General features: G+C 44.2%; 1 protein-coding gene and 1 long non-coding RNA gene across 3 annotated transcripts in view; one reads left to right on the top strand and one right to left on the bottom strand.

The window, feature by feature from the left end:
* LOC142599260 (uncharacterized) overlaps positions 1-16,415 on the bottom strand; it is a 106,752-nt gene extending 90,337 nt beyond the window's left edge. The window contains exons 1-2 of the long non-coding RNA XR_012832890.1: positions 16,389-16,415; positions 7,920-8,064 (exon numbers count right to left, since the gene is read on the bottom strand). This is a non-coding gene — a long non-coding RNA (uncharacterized LOC142599260). The remainder of the gene's footprint in view (positions 1-7,919; positions 8,065-16,388) is intronic.
* LOC142599151 (protein patched homolog 1-like) overlaps positions 1-18,794 on the top strand; it is a 130,538-nt gene that overhangs the window by 87,286 nt on the left and 24,458 nt on the right. For both annotated transcript variants that reach the window (XM_075738875.1, XM_075738876.1), the window contains exons 19-21: positions 847-984; positions 10,694-10,836; positions 17,823-17,922. In XM_075738875.1, the coding sequence (XP_075594990.1) occupies positions 847-984; positions 10,694-10,836; positions 17,823-17,922 (381 nt within the window). The remainder of the gene's footprint in view (positions 1-846; positions 985-10,693; positions 10,837-17,822; positions 17,923-18,794) is intronic.

An 18,794-nucleotide genomic window follows, 5' to 3' on the forward strand; every position in this document is an offset into this window, starting at 1 on the left:
TACGTTTATATTGCAAGTATATTAAAAGGTAAATGTTTAGTCTAGAATATTTTTCATAGCACTTAAGCAATTTATGTTATTTTTATTGATTCAGTAGCTTATAAAATCATTTATTATAGTACATACTTTTTTCCCTTGGAAAGGTGGTTTATTTTCAGAGTTCTCCATTGCTTTTATAAGTTTGTCTTTTTTTTCCTGCTTGGCTTTAGAAACTTTGAAGTCGATTCCATAGATTTCCTCCCCTCCCTTATTATTTTTTACAAGGTAGATGAAACAAACAAACAAAAAAAGCTTTGCCTTAGATTTAACTATTTGCATTGTCTATGTTTATCCTTCCAAGTATCTTTAAAGTTCAAAGGTCCTCTGTAACCTGAGACTCATCAGCTAATTATGACATTCACTTTCTTCTGGGCTTTAAACCTACTCTGGAGTCATCACTTACATTTGGAGTACTACAAAAAGAATTCCAATGCAGTTATTTGAAAGTTAGTTTTTCTAGAAGGATTGTCAGAGAAGCAGGTGAAAAAGAGAAAATTTATCTTCCAGTGGATATCCATGAGAAGGAAGAAAAAAATTACTTTTCAAATCACATTGATAAATTGTTACCAATAGAAAAGTGGTGCTTGATCTGTTAACTGGTTCTTGGGATAATAATTTAAATTGAGTCTTTAGAGGGTCATTGCCATTGAGCACAATGAAACAAGGAAAAATGGCTTGTCTTTGGGGATAAGAGAAGGACTGATCTGAGGGATATATTTTATAGTCCCCATGTTGTTTTGAAATATCCTTCCTCTTTAGTTTGTCTAGAGTATGAGAAGTTATTAATGGCTGTTTGAAATCATCTAGGTGGTGGTGCTGGCTCTGATGACTGTGGAGATGTTTGGCATGATGGGTCTAATTGGAATAAAGCTGAGTGCAGTGCCTGTGGTTATCCTGGTTGCTTCTGTTGGCATTGGTGTGGAATTCACTGTTCATATTGCTTTGGTAAGTAAAACTAGAAAGCATTTTCAAAATATTTTAAAATAAATTGGTGACTGTTATGATTCCAAATCCTTATTTAGACTCCCAAGTCAGCAACATGATTCTCAGAAAAGTGTCAGTCATAAACCTCTCACAAAGTTTTGTGTGCCATTTGTATCATCATGGTAGAGTACATCTGATCTGATGAAATAGTTCCTAACTATTGAGTCAGTCTCCTAGAAGGTAAGAGGGAATACATAACAGTATTTTAGTATTTAATAATGCTTTTTGAAGACTGTGATTAAGATCATGGGTAAACATGTTATCTAGTTGTGTGAGCCATATAAATACAGAGACAAAGCAGAGCTCTTAATATTCATTATTTTAGGCCACACTCTCCCACTCATTATCTGCAGCCTCGCTGTTGTTGACTCTCAGTGCTATCTAGTTGTTTATGCCCTCTTGCATATAGATTCTGTATCTTGTGGTAAACCAACCTTTGAAGGGAGATATTCAAAATCATATATCATTTAATATCTCTGGATGACTGAAATTTGAATTATTTGAATTCCTCATGTGAAAAATCTCACTTTTAAAAACCCATCAGCTATTAATAATGGGCTCAAATGTGCAATTTCTAGGTAAATAATTTTCCAATGTAATAAAGAGAAGTAGAAAGGAAAAAAAATGTTTGAATGTTTTATATAAACATTTTCAACATTTTCAAAGTTAGGTATCCAAATCTACAGTACACCTAATCGTCCAGCTTAGTTAACCTGATGTAGAGAAGTGCAGAGAAATGACAGTTCTCTTGCAAGGGAGCAGTTGTGGATGCTCATTATGCAAAACTCATACTGCTTTATTTGATGACCAAGACTGGAGTAAAGAGCTATTTTTCTGTGTTCACATTTGACAGGGGCAGTGCTGATCTATGCAATGTTAAGGATAAGCTTAGACAAAGGCCTGATTTCTGTTTTCTGCCAATTAAGCAATTTTGATACTAAGTTGGAGTTCTTAGATATTTTCTTAGAAATTGCGGAATTTCAGAATTTAAATGTTTATATATTACAAATGAAAAGCTACCCATGTTTTAAAACATTTTCTAATTACCTGTTCTTAGCAGTGTTAGATCTCAGAACTCTCAAAATTACATATGGAAAGGTCTCTTCACACACTCAGCTGTGGTGGGTTGACTCTGTCTGAGGGCCAGGTGCCCACCAGAGCTGCTCTATCACTCCCCTCCTTCATTAGACAGGGGAGAAAAAGTACAACGAAAAAAAATTATGGATCGAGATAAGGACAGGGAGAGATCATTCACTAATTATTGTCACGAGCAAAACAGACCGAACTTAGAGAGGGAATTCATCTAATTTATTACTAAGCAAAACAGAGTAGAGGAATGAGAAATAAAATCAACTCTTAAAACACCTCCCCCCACCCCTCCCATCTTCCCGGGCTCAACTTCACTCCCGGCTTCAACCTCCTCCCCCCTCAGCGGCACAGGGGGACGGGGAATGGGCGTTACGGTCAGTTCATCACGCGGTGTTTCTGCCACTTCTTCATCCTCAGGGGGAGGACTCCTCTCATCGTTCCCCTGCTCCAGCATAGAGTCCCTCTCACGGGAGACAGTCCTTCACGAACTTCTCCAACGTGAGTCTCTCCCACGGGCTACAGTCCTTCACGAACTGCTCCAGCATGGGTCTCTTCCATGGGGTGCAGACCTTCAGGAGCAAACTGCTCCAGCATGGGTCCCCCACGGGGTCACAAGTCCTGCCAGCAAACCTGCTCTGGCATGGGCTCCTCTCTCCACAGGTCCTGCCAGGAGCTTGCTCCAGCGCGGGCTTCCCACAGGGTCACAGCCTCCTTCAGGTGTCTCCACCTGCTCCGGCGTGGGGTCCTCCACGGGCTGCAGGTGGAATCTCTACACCCCCTCATCCTCCCTCCATGGGCTGCAGGGGGACAGCCTGCTTCACCATGGTCTTCACCACGGGCTGCAGGGGAATCTTGCTCCAGCGCCTGGAGCACCTCCTCCCCCTCCTTCTTCACTGACCTTGGTGTCTGCAGATGTTCTTACATCTTCTTACTCCTCTCTCTGGCTGCAAAAGCGCTCTCCCTAACTGTTTTTTCCCCTTCTTAAATATGTTATCACAGAGGCGCTGATTGGCTTGGCCTTGGCCAGCGGCGGGTCCGTCTTGGAGCCGGCTGGCATTGGCTCTATCAGACACAGGGGTAGCTTCTAGCAGCTTCTCACAGAAGCCACCCCTGTAGCCCCCCCCGCTACCAAAACCTTGCCACGCAAAACCAACACATCAGCATAAATCATTTTCCCATAAGACTATTGTAATCCATTTTTCTGAAGAACATTATTTTAAGAATATCATGATCTTCACAGATTTGAATCTTACTGTATTAAAAAGTAAGAATGAGTGAGTCTAGTCAATATAATATTATCTCAATAAAAAGATGTTTGTAGCCTACTGTAATCTAGTATATTAGTACCATATCAATCAAAAAAAAATAAAGAAAGGAAGGGGCTGGAAAATGAGGCAATAGATGGAGAGAAATTGGATGGGGATTTAATAGACCTTTTAAGCTCAACAGGAAGACTGGTAGACTATTGAGAGGATCTGGTGACAGTGAAAAGGAGCTGAGAACTAAAGGGCATCCTAGCACACTGGAGATGGCCAAATATTGGGAACATATATCATAGAATTATAGGATGGTTTTGGTTGGAAATGACCTTTAAAGATCATCTAGTTCCAGCCCCCCTGCCATGGGCAGGGACACATTTGCTAGATCAGGTTGCTCAAAGCCCATTCCAACCTGACCTTGAACACTTCCAATGATGGGGCATCCACAGTTTCTCTGGGCAACCTGTTCCAGTGTCTAACCACCCTAACAGTGAAGATTTCTTTCCTTTATCTAATCCAAATATACCCTCTTTCAGTTTAAAACCATTGCCCCTTGTCCTGTCACTACAGGCCCTGGTAAAAAGACTCTCTCCATCTTGTAAGCCCCCTTTATATATTGAAAGGCCAAATAAAAGTCTCACTGGAGTCTTCTCTTTTCCAGGCTAAACAACCCCAACTCTCAGCCTTTCTTTATAGAAGAGGCATTCCAGCTCTCTGACCATTTTCATGGTCCTCCTCTGGACCCACTCTAACAGGTCCATGTCTGTCTTGTGCTGGGGGCTCCAGAGCTGAATGCAGTATTCCAGGTGAGGTCTCATGAGAGTGCAGTAGAGGGAGAGAATCACCTCCTTCAACCTGCTGGTCACACTTATTTTCATGACACCCAGGATATGATTGGCTTCTGGGCCTGCAAGTGCACATTGCCAGTGCATATCTAATTTTTCATCTACCAATATCCCCAAGTCCTTCTCCACAGGGCTGCTCTCAATCCATTTGTCCTCCAGTCTGTACTGATATCAGGGATTGCCCCAACCCAGGTGCAGGACCTTGCACTTGGCCTTGTTGAACTTCATGAGGTTTGCATGGGCCCACTCCTCAAGCTTGTGAAGGTCCCTCTGGATGCCATCCCTTCCCTCCAGCTTATCAGCTGCACCACTCAGCTTGGTGTCATCTGCAAATTTGTGGGGGACCATGTGACAGGCCTTACAGAAGTCATGATAGATGACATCAGTTGCTCTTCCCTTATCCACCAAGGCAGTCACTCCATCATAGAAGGTCACCAGATTAGTCAGGCACAATTTGCCCTTGGTGAAGCCATATTGGCTGTCTTGAATCACCTCCCCCTCATCCATATGCCTTGGCATATTTCCAGGAGGATCTATTCCATGATCTTACTGGCAACAAAGGTGAGTCTGACTGGTTGGTAGTTCCCAGGGTACTCCTTTTTAAAAATGGTTGTGATGTTTTTTCAGTCACTGGGGACTTTGCCTGACTGGCATGACTTTTCAAATATGATGGATTATGTCTTAGCAACTACATCAGCCACTTCCCTCACAACCCTGGGATGCATCTCATCAGGTCCCATGGACTCGTGTATGTTCAGTTTCCTCAGGTGGTACTGAACCTAATCTTCATAAAATCATAGAATCATAGAATGGTTTGGGTTGGAAAGGACCTTAAAGATCATCTAGTTCCAACCACCCTGCTACAGGCAGGGACACCCTCCACTAGACCAGGTTGCCCAAAGCCTCATCCAACCTGGCCTTAAACACTTCCAGGGAGGGGGCCTCCACAACCTCTATGGGCAACCTGTTCCAGTGCCTCACCACTCTCACAGTAAAGAATTTCTTTCTAACATCTAATCTAAATCGACCCTCCTTCAGCTTAAGGGCATTATCCCTTGTTCAATGACTACTTGCCCTTGTAAACAGTCCCTCACCATCTTTCCTGTAGGCCCCCTTCAGGTACTGGAAGGCTGCTATAAGGTCTCATTGGAGCCTTCTCTTCTCCAGGCTGAACAATCCCAACTCTCTCAGCCTGTCTTCATAGGAGAGGTGCTCCAGCCCTCTGATCAGCTTTGTGGCCCTCCTCTGGACTCACTCCAACAAATCCATGTCCTTATGTTGGGGCCCCCAGAGCTGGATGCAGTACTCCAGGTGGGGTCTCACCAGAGCGGAGTAGAGGGGCAGGATGACCTCCCTCAACCTGCTGGTCACACTTCTTTTGATGCAGCCCAGGATACAATTGGCTTTCTGGGCTGGAAGTGTGCATTGCCATATCATGTTGAGCTTTTCATCAACCAACACCTCCAAGTCCTCCTCAGGGCTGCTCTCAATATGTGCGTATATGTACATATGTATGTGTAAAATATTTCTGCAACCAAAATAAAATGGCTTGTTTTGATCAAACTAGTGTCTACCACTGAAAAGCTATAAAAAGCAGAGCAAGAAAATAGGGACCAAGAGCTAAGTAAAGATTTAACACTTCTGGGTTTTTTTCCCCAAAATGAGGGGGGAAAAAAAAAGGAGTTAAAATAATTAAATCGGTTTTCAACCACAAGCCCCCAAAAGCTTTAGGGGTAAACAAACACAATTTATTCCTCCCCTTCAAACATTCCCCATAATATTAATGGATTTCTTTCAAGAAAATAAACAGCTTCAGTCTTCCCCAAACATCTAAAATATTCTATCTGTTCTGAACAGCACTACATCCTGTAACTTTCTATTGTTAGCCTTAGGAGAGACAATGATTTAAGTTTCAAATTCTTGGATGAACCAGCAGAATATTATTTCACAGGATCATATTAAATGTCCTGTGAAGTCAGGTTTGATCTATATGAATCTGTGATAGCCACTGCAACTGCCTCTGGCAAAACAGAGTGCTTGGCCCAGGGAGTCCTCCAATCTGGGAGCTTGCTGGGCCTATCTCCGAATACAGTGCTGCATCCCCAAAGCACAGGGGACACCCCAAAATGCAACACCACACTAGGCAAGGTGGAGCTTTCCCATCTCTCACTCAGCCCATCTCCCAGAGGGATTCAGTCCTCACTATGGACTTCAAATTCTTTTGATGAATTTTATTCGAAAAAGGACAACTCTTTAAGTAACTGGCAATTTTACACTTTCACCATCATTGCTGTGTGATGTTTTAGAAGATAGCCTGATTCAGTGATCAGTGCGTAGGGAAACAACTGAAAGTTCGCTTTCCTAAGGTTTAGGGCCTTGACTATACTTTTAATCTGGCCTATATCTATCAAGATCATGAATTCCACCAGGGCATGATCACTGCAGCCCAGGCTACATACCAATCTTGACCTCTCCAATACGTTCCTCTGCGTTGGTGAGCAACAAGCCCAGTAATGCATCTCCTCTGGTTGGGTTTTCTATCACCTGGATTAGGAAGTTATCCTCAGTGCACTCCAAGAGTCTCCTAGACTACTTGCAGCTTGCTGTGCCACTTTTCCAGTGGATGTCAGGGTGTTTGAAATCCCCCAGCAGGATCAGAGCCTGTGAGCATGATGCTTCCTGTAGTTGAAGCAAGAACGCTTCATCAACATCCTCCCCTTGATCAGGTGGCCTGTAGTAAACACCAGCCATGAGATTTCCTTTGTTGGCTTGGTCTCTAATTTTCACTCATAAACTCTCGACCTGTGTACTGCTGTTTTTCAAAGACAGCTTTGTGCAATCAATCAATTTTTTTTTATATAGAGGGCAAACCCCCTCCTCCTCCCCCCCTCCTTCCTTGCCTAGCCCTCCTGAACAGTTTATAGCTATCAATTGCAGCACTCCAATCACGTGATTCATCCCACCAAGTTTCAGTGATAGCGATCAGATCATAGCTTTCCAGCTGCACAGTGGCTTCCAGCTCCTCCTGCTTGTTACTCATGCTGCATGCATTGGTATAGCGACACTTCAGTTGGACTGTCGACTATCTCACCTTTTTGGCAGAACGTTTTTGGAGGGTTGGAGGCATTCCTCACTATTCCAGTAGGTGCACTCATCCACCCTGTTGCTCGTGAGTACACAAATGTCACAGCTTTGGACCTCGCCTTCCAAGTTCCGTAGTTCAATTCACTAAGTCAGCCAAACTGCCAGAGAAGATTGTCCTTCCTCTTCTAGATAGGTGGATCCCATCTCTCCTCAATAGACTGTATTCGTCGAAGAATGTACCGTGATCATAGAAGCCAAAGCCCTGATGACGACACTGGCTGTGAAGCCAGGTGTTGATCTGCATGATGTGTGTGGTGGGTTGATCCTGACTGAGGGCCAGGTGCCCACCAGAGCCACTTTATCACTCCCCTCTTTCATTAGACAGGGGAGAAAAGTACAATGAAAAAAAAAACTTATGGGTCGAGATAAGGACAGGGAGAGATCATTCTCTAATTATCATCACGAGCAAAACAGACCAAACTTAGAGAGGGAATTCATCTTATTTATTACTAAGCAAAACAGAGTAGAGGAATGAGAAATAAAGCCAAATCTTAAAAACACCTCCCCCCACCCCTCCCATCTTCCCGGGCTCAACTTCACTCCCGGCTTCAACCTCCGCCCCCCTCAGCGGCACAGGGGGACGGGGAGTGGGGGTTACAGTCAGTTCATCACGCGGTGTTTCTGCCGCTTCTTCATCCTCAGGGGGAGGACTCCTCTCATCATTCCCCTGCTCCAGCGTGGGGTCCCTCTCACAGGAGACAGTCCTTCACGACCTTCTCCAACGTGAGTCTCCTCCACGGGGTGCAGACCTCCAGGAGCAAACTGCTCCAGCGTGGGTCCCCCACGGGGTCACAAGTCCTGTCAGCAAACCTGCTCTGGTGTGGGCTCCTCTCTCCACAGGTCCACAGGTCCTGCCAGGAGCTTGCTCCAGCGCGGGCTTCCCACGGGGTCACAGCCTCCTTCAGGTGCCTCCACCTGCTCCGGCGTGGGGTCCTCCACGGGCTGCAGGTGGAATCGCTACACCCCCTCATCCTCCCTCCATGGGCTGCAGGGGGACAGCCTGCTTCACCATGGTCTTCACCACGGGCTGCAGGGGAATCTTGCTCCAGCGCCTGGAGCACCTCCTCCCCCTCCTTCTTCACTGACCTTGGTGTCTGCAGATGTTCTTACATCTTCTCAATCCTCTCTCTGGCTGAAAAAGCGCTCTCCAACTGTTTTTTTTCTCTTTCTTAAATATGTTATCACAGAGGCACTGATTGGCTTGGCCTTGGCCAGCAGCGGGTCCATCTTGGAGCCAGCTGGCATTGGCTCTATCAGACACAGTGGAAGCTTCTAGAAGCTTCTCACAGAAGCCACCCCTGTAGCCCCCCCCGCTACCAAAACTTTGCCACGCAAAACCAACACAATGTGTCAACTTCTGCCTGCACTCCTATCCCTGATTTGCAAGACATAGATCACTGTCCCCTTTACTTGTGCCCCTAGGGCTCTGAAGTCCTTCTTGATCTTGCCCAGGTTATGCTTTACCATGTCATTGGTGCCCACATGGAAGAGAAGTAGGGGATAGTAGTCTGTGCTTTTAACCAGTTGTGGCAGTCTCTCTAAGAACCTGGATCTTGGCTCCTGGCAAGCAACAAACTTCCCTTGACTGTATATCAGGCTAGCAGATGGGTGTGCCTCCATGCCTTTCAGCAGAGAGTTGCCTACTACTAGCACTTGCCACTTCCTTTTGCAGTTTTTAGTGTGTGCAACTGGTGTGGTTTCTCTCTGCGAGTCTTGTTCACTGGCTTCACCCACTGCCAAAACATTGTATCATCTGTTGCTGGTTGGTACATACAAGGAAATGGGGGGAAGTGATATCCTGTTACCACAAGTCACAAGAGACCATGGCGCCTCCTTCTCCAAGGTGCTGTCTGTTTGCTGTTGACACTCTTTGTCTGGTAGTCTTTGGAGGTCAGTGCCATGGAGCCCCAGTATTTCTTCTTGCAAAGTCTCGAATAATACTCTACCTATTTCTTGTTCCTCCTCCTTAATGCAGCGTAACCTGCTGACTTCCTCCTGCAGCTCTTCCACCTGCTGCCTAGCTCCACCAGAGCACACCTTCACAGTTGTGTAGGGTACAGACTTTACAGCCCTCCACCTGGACAACAGCTTCCCTGATAGGAAGCTCTGTCTGGGTGGCTGCCTCCACTTGTCCCAGGCTAGCCTGGCTATGTAGATGGTTCCTGGCTGCTGCAGAGCACAGCCCTCACCTGGGTCTCTGCCACCATGCTTCCAACAATCCCAAAGCACTGCCTAATAAGCTCTTCTAATTCCCTGGAGACCTCAAGCTGCTGGGTAGGTTTGCACAGCCAACAGCTAGCTGGGGTGACTGTTGGGGCCGCAGTTGAAGCCTCTGAGTGAGTAGAGTGGTGCCACTCTTCTCACACACCTTCACATGCAAACTTCTGCACTGCATGCCCTGTTTGCAGTACTCCTGGTCACTGGAGCTCCCTAGGGGCTGGTTATATGCGGCTTCCCAAGGTTTGAACTGGCCACGAGAACAGCTGGCACCACCTGGCATCTACATGTTGTAGATGAGGTACAGAGTTGGACATATATAGTGCTGCTACCTAGTATGCTATATAACTGGGCGTAGTATAGTGCTGCTAGGTTTGAAGTAGAAAAAATTGCAAAAACATTCATCTTGAGTGAAATAGGAATGTAAAAAAAGCAGCACACAACTTAGTAGTGTTACTTTATACTGGTCCTGTTGAATACACTGGCAACTTTCCATCAGTTGATTGCTTACTGTGTATAATATCTGATAGTGTGGATCCTCAGACCTGTGAGGAGAAATGCACTGTATCAGTGGACACTTCTGTGTAAAGTGACAGAAAGACCTGATCCACTAGTAAATGCTACCATGGATGTGACTGTGTGTGAGCAAAAGTTGCAAGTCCTTGGTCTGTTCCAAGTGCATTCAGGAAAACCTGAATCAGTATTGGCTAGTTTTACAGCAAACTTCCCATGACAGTCATGGAAGCTATGCCCTCATGAGAGTGACAAGAATAGCCCTATAATTTTTACACCTGAAGTGTTTTTACCATAAAATGAATTATTTGCATGTGGAAACAAGCAAACCGAGAAACAAATGAAAAGCCTACCGGTGCAGGCAGGCATTGTTTCCAAAATTATTACTATGACACTGACTCTGTAATCAATGCTTACTCTGGTCATATGACTTCAGCAGCTGGCTATATGGTATGACTGCAGGATCAGACCTTGTCTTGAAGTCTAGTCAGCTATAGAGATACTTTAATGGACTGTAAATTGAAGTAATTAACTGGTGAAAAACTGCAGGCTGTTTGAAAGGCTGTACATCTCTCTAATGAAATGGATTTCATTGTTTTACAGGCATTTTTAACTGCTGTAGGAGACAAGAACCGTAGAGCTGTCCTTGCATTGGAACATATGTTTGCACCAGTGTTGGATGGAGCTGTGTCCACTCTGTTTGGAGTGTTAATGCTCGCAGGATCGGAGTTTGATTTTATTGTCAGGTAAAGCATTTGTGTCTTGACTTTTTTCATTTTTTTAATAAAAATAAGTATGCTTTTAATATTTAGTTATTTCAGCGTATCTGTCATTTTATTACTATGTATGGTGTGTCAAGCATGCTTATGTCATGGTCCTATTTTCCCTATGTTTTATTAACTCCTTGTTACATGCTAGACATTGTAGTATTTTCATTGCTGGTATTAAAATCTGTTCCAGGAAAATCTGACTCCCAGCATGAAAGGAAACAAAAATGGCCCTTTTTAGCAAAGTTTGCTAATTCTGGAATTAAGGCAGTTTGAAGCAGCTAGTATTGTCCAGTATTAGCTGGATTTTACCTTTAACCTTCCAGATATAGGTCTTCCAGATTTTTCATATGCACAATGATTTGCCTGGAAAGGACACATGGAGCTACAAAATGCTGCAATTACACTGCAACTGATGCTCTCTGGGCCTTCTCCTGCTATCTTTATATGAGGTTTACAGCAATTTATAAATGGATGAGGAAAAAAGCCCTGTTTGGGAGCTAGGGAACCATAAGTATGAACGCAGAACTTCATATTAAAATTTTGTAAAGCAAAGTCCGAAGGCTCTTCTGTTTAGAACTACAGGCACAGTTTCTTGTAGATTTAATTAAGAATGTGAATTCATCAAGTATGAGAGGAGAGCAAGTTTTTCTTTTGAGGGGAATTTGAGAAGTACAATGAAACAGATCCTAATCCATTCCAAACAACCTGTGGAGCTCTGCAAAATCGCTAATCTTAGAAGTAACACAGATTCTCTGTGGCAAACTGCAGCACACACGCACACAAAAAAAATCCTAGCCCTAAACCAGAACTGAGGTAGAACTGGGCCAAATAAAAATGCTCTGAAAGATTACTCAACTGCTTAGGTAAACATAAACTGGACAGGTGATCAGACTTAGCTGACATCCATTTGACAACAAAAACAACAAAATGTTGGAAGCAGGAACTGAGAGAATGATTGCTAAATCTCATCAGGATTTTTTGTTTATGTATGTAAGAGATTTGCAGAAAGTGGCGAGTAGAAGGTTTACACTTAGGTCTAAATACATTAAACCTACATGGGGATTATTACTATACAGATATTCCATGCCCTGAAATAGAACTTCTATTTTTTTCAGATCAGTATATTTTATTTCATTTTATTTTATTTTATTTTATTTTATTGGTGGTGCAGAAATAAGGTAGAATTGTTCTTTTAGTACCTGATCTTGTAAGGGATGGAACACATTGACATATAGGTTGCTCATAGATTTAGCCTAAATTTACAGGGGTATATTTGCTGTGCTACTTTCTAACTTAACAGACAAAAGATTTGGCAAGCATATTTTTCTATCATAGCAAATGGAAGACTGTAGCACCCCTTCATTCAAAATTTGGAGTGGATATTCTCTTAGTACATAAAATGAGTATTTCAACTTTTCAACTTCTTTTGTTTTACTTTTTTGCCCATCAGTTTCTTCTTTTCTAGCACAATCTGACTTTAGTTCACCTTGTTTAAAAATTAAAATAAAATAAAATAATAAAATATCAGAGCCTGAGCATTGTTATAGTGGGGAAGATGACCCCAAACTTCCAGAAAGGGATAGATTAGTCCAACAGTGTGGAATATTAAGTAAATTAACAGACATTGTATACACCAAGTGGTCAGAACTATAATCTTCTTGTTTATCCTAATGTTAAACGGATGAGATGCACATGTTTTAATGCCTGTTGTTGATCTCTGTCCTGGTATAAAATTCTGGTGGTTTATCTAGTGGAGTAAATTGGTTCCCTGATTTTTGCTAATGCAGATCAGGAATTCCAAAATGTTTACGGTAGCAGGATATTTGTAGTTTTACAGGAGTTTGATATATTTGATCAGATGTAGAAACATGGAGGCAGTAAAGTTTTTTGCTAGCTGGAAGCTATGTCAAGGCATATGGATGACGGGGAGGTGATTCAAGACAGCCAATATGGCTTCACCAAGGGCAAATTGTGCCTGACTAATCTGGTAACCTTCTACAATGGAGTGACTGCCTTGGTGGATAAGGGAAGAGCAACTGATGTCATCTATCATGACTTCTGTAAGGCCTGTCACATGGTTCCCCACAACATCCTTGTTGCTAAATTGGAGACATATGGGTTTGATGGATGGACTATTTGATCAATAAGGAACTGGCTGGATGGCCGCATACAAAGAGTTACAGTCAACAGCTCGATGAACGGATGACCTGGTTACCCAGGATATGGAGAAGGCTGAGGTACTCAACAACTTCTTTGCCTCAGTCTTCACTGGCAAATGCTTGAGCCACACTGCCCAGGTCACAGAAGGCAGGGACTGGGAGAATGCAGAACCGCCCACTGTAGGAGAAGATCAGGTTCGAGAATATCTAAGGAATGGGAAGGTGCACAAGTCCATGGGACCTGATGAGATGCATCCGTGGGTCTTGAGGGGAACTGGCAGATGAAGTGGCCAGGCCACTCTCCATCATATTGGAGAAGTCCTGGCAGTCCAGCGAAGTTCCCACTGACTGGAAGAGGGGGAACATAACCCCCATTTTTAAGAAGGGAAAAAAGGAAGACCCAGGGAACTACAGGCCAGTCAGTCTCACCTCTGTGCCTGGCAAGATCATGGAGCAGACCCTCCTGGAGACTATGCTCAGGCGCATGGAAGATAAGGAGGTGATTGGTGACAGCCAACATGGCTTCACTAGGGGCAAATCGTGCCTGACAAACTTGGTGGCCTTCTGTGATGGGGTGACAGCGTCGGTGGACAAGGGAAGAGTGACTGACATCATCTACCCGGACTTGTGCAAGGCATTTGACACTGTCCCGCATGACATCCTTGTCTCTAAATTGGAGAGACATGGATTCAGTGGATGGACCACTCGGTGGATAAGGAATTGGCTGGATGGTCACACTCAAAGAGTTGTGGTCAATGGCTCAATGTCCAAGTGGAGAACAGTGATGAGTGGCATTCCTCAGGGGTCATCGGTATTGGGACCGGCACTGTTCAACATCTTTGTTGGCGACATGGACAATGGGATCGAGTACACCCTCAGCAAATTTGCTGACGACACCAAGCTGTGTGGTGTGGTCGACACGCTGGAGGGAAGGGATGCCATCCAGAGGGACCTTGACAGGCTGGAGAGGTGGGCCCATGAGAACCGCATGAAGTTCAACAAGGCCAAGTGCAAGGTCCTGCACGTGGGTTGGTGCAATCCCAAGCACAGCTACAGGCTGGGTGAGGAATGGATTGAAAGCATCCCTGAGGAGAAGGACTTGGGGGTATTGATTGATGAGAAGCTCAGCATGAGCCAGCACTGTGCACTTGCAGCCCAGAAAGCCAACCGTGTCCTGGGGTGCATCAAGAGAGGTGTGACCAGCAGGTCGAGGGAGATGATTCTGCCCCTCTACTCCGCTCTGGTGAGACCCCACCTGGAGTACTGCATCCAGCTCTGGGGGCCCCAGTACAGGAGAGACTGTTGGAGCAAGTCCAGAGGAGGGCCATGAAGCTGATCAGAGGGCTGGAGCACCTCTCCTATGAGGACAGGCTGAGAGAGTTGGGATTGTTCAGCCTGGAGAAAAGAAGGCTCCGGGGAGATCTAATTACAGCTTACCAGTACCTGAAGGGGGCCCCCAGGAAAGATGGTGAGGGACTGTTTATCGGGGAGTGTAGTGACAGGACAAGGGGTAATGGGTTTAAGCTGAAGGAGGGCAGATTTAGATTAGATGTTAGGAAGAAATTCTTTACTGTGAGGGTGGTGAGGCACTGGAACAGGTTGCCCAGAGAGGTTGTGGAGGCCCCCTCCCTGGAAGTGTTCAAGGCCAGGTTGGATGGGGCTTTGGGCAACCTGGTCTAGTGGAGGGTGTCCGTGCCCATGGCATGGGGGTTGGAACTAGATGATCTTTGAGGTCCCTTCCAACCCAAACCATTCTATGATTCTATGATTCTATGATTCTTTTTATTATTATTATTTATTTTTCTTCTTCTTCTTCTTCTGCTTCTTCTGCTTCTTCTGCTTCTTCTGCTTCTTCTGCTTCTTCTTCTTCCTTTTTTATCCTATTAAACTGTCTTTATCTCAACCCACAACTTTTTTTCCATTCTCCTCCCCATCTCCTTGGGGGGCAGGGTGAGCGAGCGACTGCGTGTCCTTAGTTACAGGCTGGGGTTAAACCATGACAGTCTTTTTTGGTGCCCAGCGTTTGGCCCAAGAGGTTGAGATAAAAACAAATCTGACCAGAGCGCATTAGAACAAATTTGCTATAAGCATTCATTATATTAAGTAAATAGTCGCTAGTCACAGTGTTGATTAATTCGCTCTCAAAGTTGTTGAACTTGTTCTCAGAGTTGTGTTATGCAACATCTTACTTGCACTATATGTTCCCTGTTGTGCTGTTTATCATCTCTGTGAACTGGGTCAAGGTTATCATTGTGGTGTACTTTGTGATACTGACTTATGATATGATAAACTTGTTGGTCATGAGACTAATCTCAGTATTGCCATCATCTCCGTACTTAGGGAGTCATCTATCAGAAACTATTAATAATTACACTTCTAACTTCTAACTAACTCAGAGAGCCAATCTATGGGGGAGACACCTTCGTTCCCCTTCCCCTCCAGGCTAATTACAATAGCTATTGAGAATGTTGAATATCCATGGGTTATTCAAACCAGCATGTTCCTACTGCTATGTCTCCTGAATGTGGTTTCAGGTCTTGTTCAGGGTTAAACAACTATTTAAGTCAGCAGAGCCATTAGTAACATACTCGCCCTCATTTCTTCTCCTACGCCTTCTCCTCCAGGAATTTACCAAAGACTGAGTTCTTGAAATCATTAGTTATAATGCAGCCTTAAATTTAGTCTGAGATCCAGCTGTGCTGAATGCCAACTAGCAAGGCTTTCCTTTTACTGACAGGTTTACCTTGGTATTCATGAAGGATCCCAGACCTTAGCCCTCAGTGGTGGTAAAGGACACACACTTGTGCACTGTCCTCTTCTTCCGTAGTACTTGTGGTGGGTTGACCTGGGCTGGGGGCCAGGTGCCCACCAGAGCCGCTCTATCACTCCCCTCATTCACTAGACAGGGGAGAAAAAGTATAACGAAAAGCTTATGGGTCGAGATAAGGACAGGGAGAGATCACTCACTAATTATCGTCACGAGCAAAACAGACTCAACTTAGAGAGAAAAGTCATCTAATTTATTACCAAGCAAAACAGAGTAGAGGAATGAGAAATAAAATCAAATCTTAAAACACCTCCCCCCACCCCTCCCATCTTCCCAGGCTCAACTTCACTCCCGGCTTCAACCTCCGCCCCCCTCAGCAGCACAGGGGGATGGGGAATGAGGGTTACGGTCAGTTCATCACGCGGTGTTTCTGCCGCTCCTTCCTCATCAGGGGGAGGACTCCTCTCATCGTTCCCCTGCTCCAGCATGGGGTCCCTCTCACGGGAGACAGTCCTTCATGACCTTCTCCAACGTGAGTCCCTCCCATGGGCTACAGCCCTTCATGAACTGCTCCAGCGTGGTCTCTCCCACGGGGTGCAGACCTTCAGGAGCAAACTGCTCCAGCGTGGGTCCCCCACAGGGTCACAAGTCCTGTCAGCAAACCTGCTCCGGCGTGGGCTCCTCTCTCCATGGGTCCACAGGTCCTGCCAGGAGCTTGTTCCAGCCTGGGCTTCCCACAGGCCACAGCCTCCTTCAGGTGCCTCCACCTGCTCCATCGTGGGGTCCTCCACGGGCTGCAGGTGGAATCTCTACACCCCCTCATCCTCCCTCCATGGGCTGCTGCAGGGGGACAGCCTGCTTCACCATGGTCTTCACCACAGGCTGCAGGGGGATCTCTGCTCCGGCACCTGGAGCACCTCCTCCCCCTCCTTCTGCACTGACCGTGGTGTCTGCAGATGTTCTTACATCTTCTCACTCCTCTCTCCGGCTGCAAAAGCCCTCTCTAACTGTTTTTCTCTTTCTTAAATATGTTATCACAGAGGCGCTGATTGGCTTGGCCTTGGCCAGTGGCTGGTCTGTCTTGGAGCTGGCTGGCATTGGCTCCATCAGACACAGTGGAAGCTTCTAGCAGCTTCTCACAGAAGTCACCCCTGTAGCCCTCCCCCCCCCCCCGCTACCAAAACCTTGCCATGCAAACCCAACACAGTACTTTGGCCTTTATTTTTTGATTGACTGATGCAAAACAACAGTATTCAGAGATGTTAAATTGTTCAGCAAAAGATTAGCCTGCAATGTAATTCTGCTATAGTGGAGTGCTATTACTCAGTAGGATGCTGAAGCTTTCTATAGAATGGGCAGCATTTTCTTTGCAGAAAGATGGTTCCTGTGTTGTAAAAAGGCTGCAATTTGAGCTATTTGGTAAAACTGGAACTCACAGAAATCTAGGTGGAAAGTTGTGATTAATGAACAGCAAGGGAGAGCCTTACCTTATGCTGGAGATTTAATTAGAGATTCCACTGTAAGATGCAGAATTATTTCACACTGGATTAGCTGCTGGGAGAAGTGGGCTTTCCCTTCTAGGCTAAATTGTTTAATTTCTACACCCTTCACTTCATTTGTTTGTTTCTGCTGGGATTTTGCTAATGGGGGCCCCTTTTCATTGTATTTGTGCTTTCAATCCATTCAGACATTCACTGCGCATTCCATATTTTTGTATTTGTGTAACACATTCATAAATAACAGTACGTGCTGCCAGATTCTGGGAAATTAATAAATTTAATTTTCTTTCTTTCTTTTATCAACTAATACTTTGGGTTGTGTGATGTACATTCTCTAATCCAAAGGGTAAAAAACAAAACAAAACAAAAATATATATTTAAAGTGATATAAGTATTTAGTACAATATTAGTAATATTTGTGATTTAATTTAGTATATGTATTTTTAAATATATTTAGCAGTAGCATGTAATCCCTTATTTCTAACAATATTTGTGCCTCTTCTCTTCTCCCTCCCACACCCTTAAACCCTACTTCAGGTATTTTTTTGCTGTTTTGGCAATCTTAACCATTTTGGGAGTTCTCAATGGGCTAGTGCTGCTTCCTGTTCTTCTTTCACTCTTTGGACCGTACCCTGAGGTCAGTAAAACTAATGGTGAACAGAAGAAATGATAATATTATCTCTCCCCCTGCAACCAACCCCCTTCTCTAGAAACTCTTCATTTTTAAAATTATCTCGGATTTTTAAAATTTTTACTTTGAGTTTCTTGCTCTAGTTTTAATTTAAATCTTTATTAAATGTTATGTTTGTTATTTATTTGTTATTCTTCTATTTTCTTATACTTTTAAAGTATTTTTTAATAAGTATTGTTTTAGAGGCTGCAATCAACAAGCTAGATACAAATGTAGGTAATAGGTAAGTTTTTAAAAGCAGAATGTCATATGCAAATATAAAACCAGGCTTTTCCCCAAGACTTGGCAAAAAGACAATTCCTTTTGTACACATACCTTCTCCTTTCCCACCCCACTGCTTCTGTTGCTTTCCTCAAAATATTTAACTCATCAGACCACCAAGGAGGCCTGTGTGGACCAACATTACACCAGTGGTGGTCCACAGACCACTCCCTGATAACCATGGCCAGAAGTTTTCCAAAAGGTGCCCCCTACTCTCCAGTCCAGACATCCCTCCCTGTGGTACCCTATTGGCTCCAGCAAAGATCTTGGTGGGTAGAAGGCTCCACCTGGATGTTGAAGACTTTACAGTATAAAGCCCAAGTCCAGCAAAAAAGAATTCATAGCTATCAAATTTGTATTTGATTATTCATTACTTACACTTCATTTAACACAATTATTGTGTTATGTATGGATATCTTTATCATGCATTAGTAGAATCAGTAATGCTATGCTGCATGTTTTTTTATATATATGTGTGTGTGCATGTGTATAAAAATCAAACACAAGGTACATATACAGTGCTAGTAATATTTGAGATGTATTTATTTTGGTTCTTA

This window comes from Balearica regulorum, chromosome W (assembly GCF_011004875.1).
Source record: "Balearica regulorum gibbericeps isolate bBalReg1 chromosome W, bBalReg1.pri, whole genome shotgun sequence".
NCBI lineage: Eukaryota > Metazoa > Chordata > Aves > Gruiformes > Gruidae > Balearica > Balearica regulorum.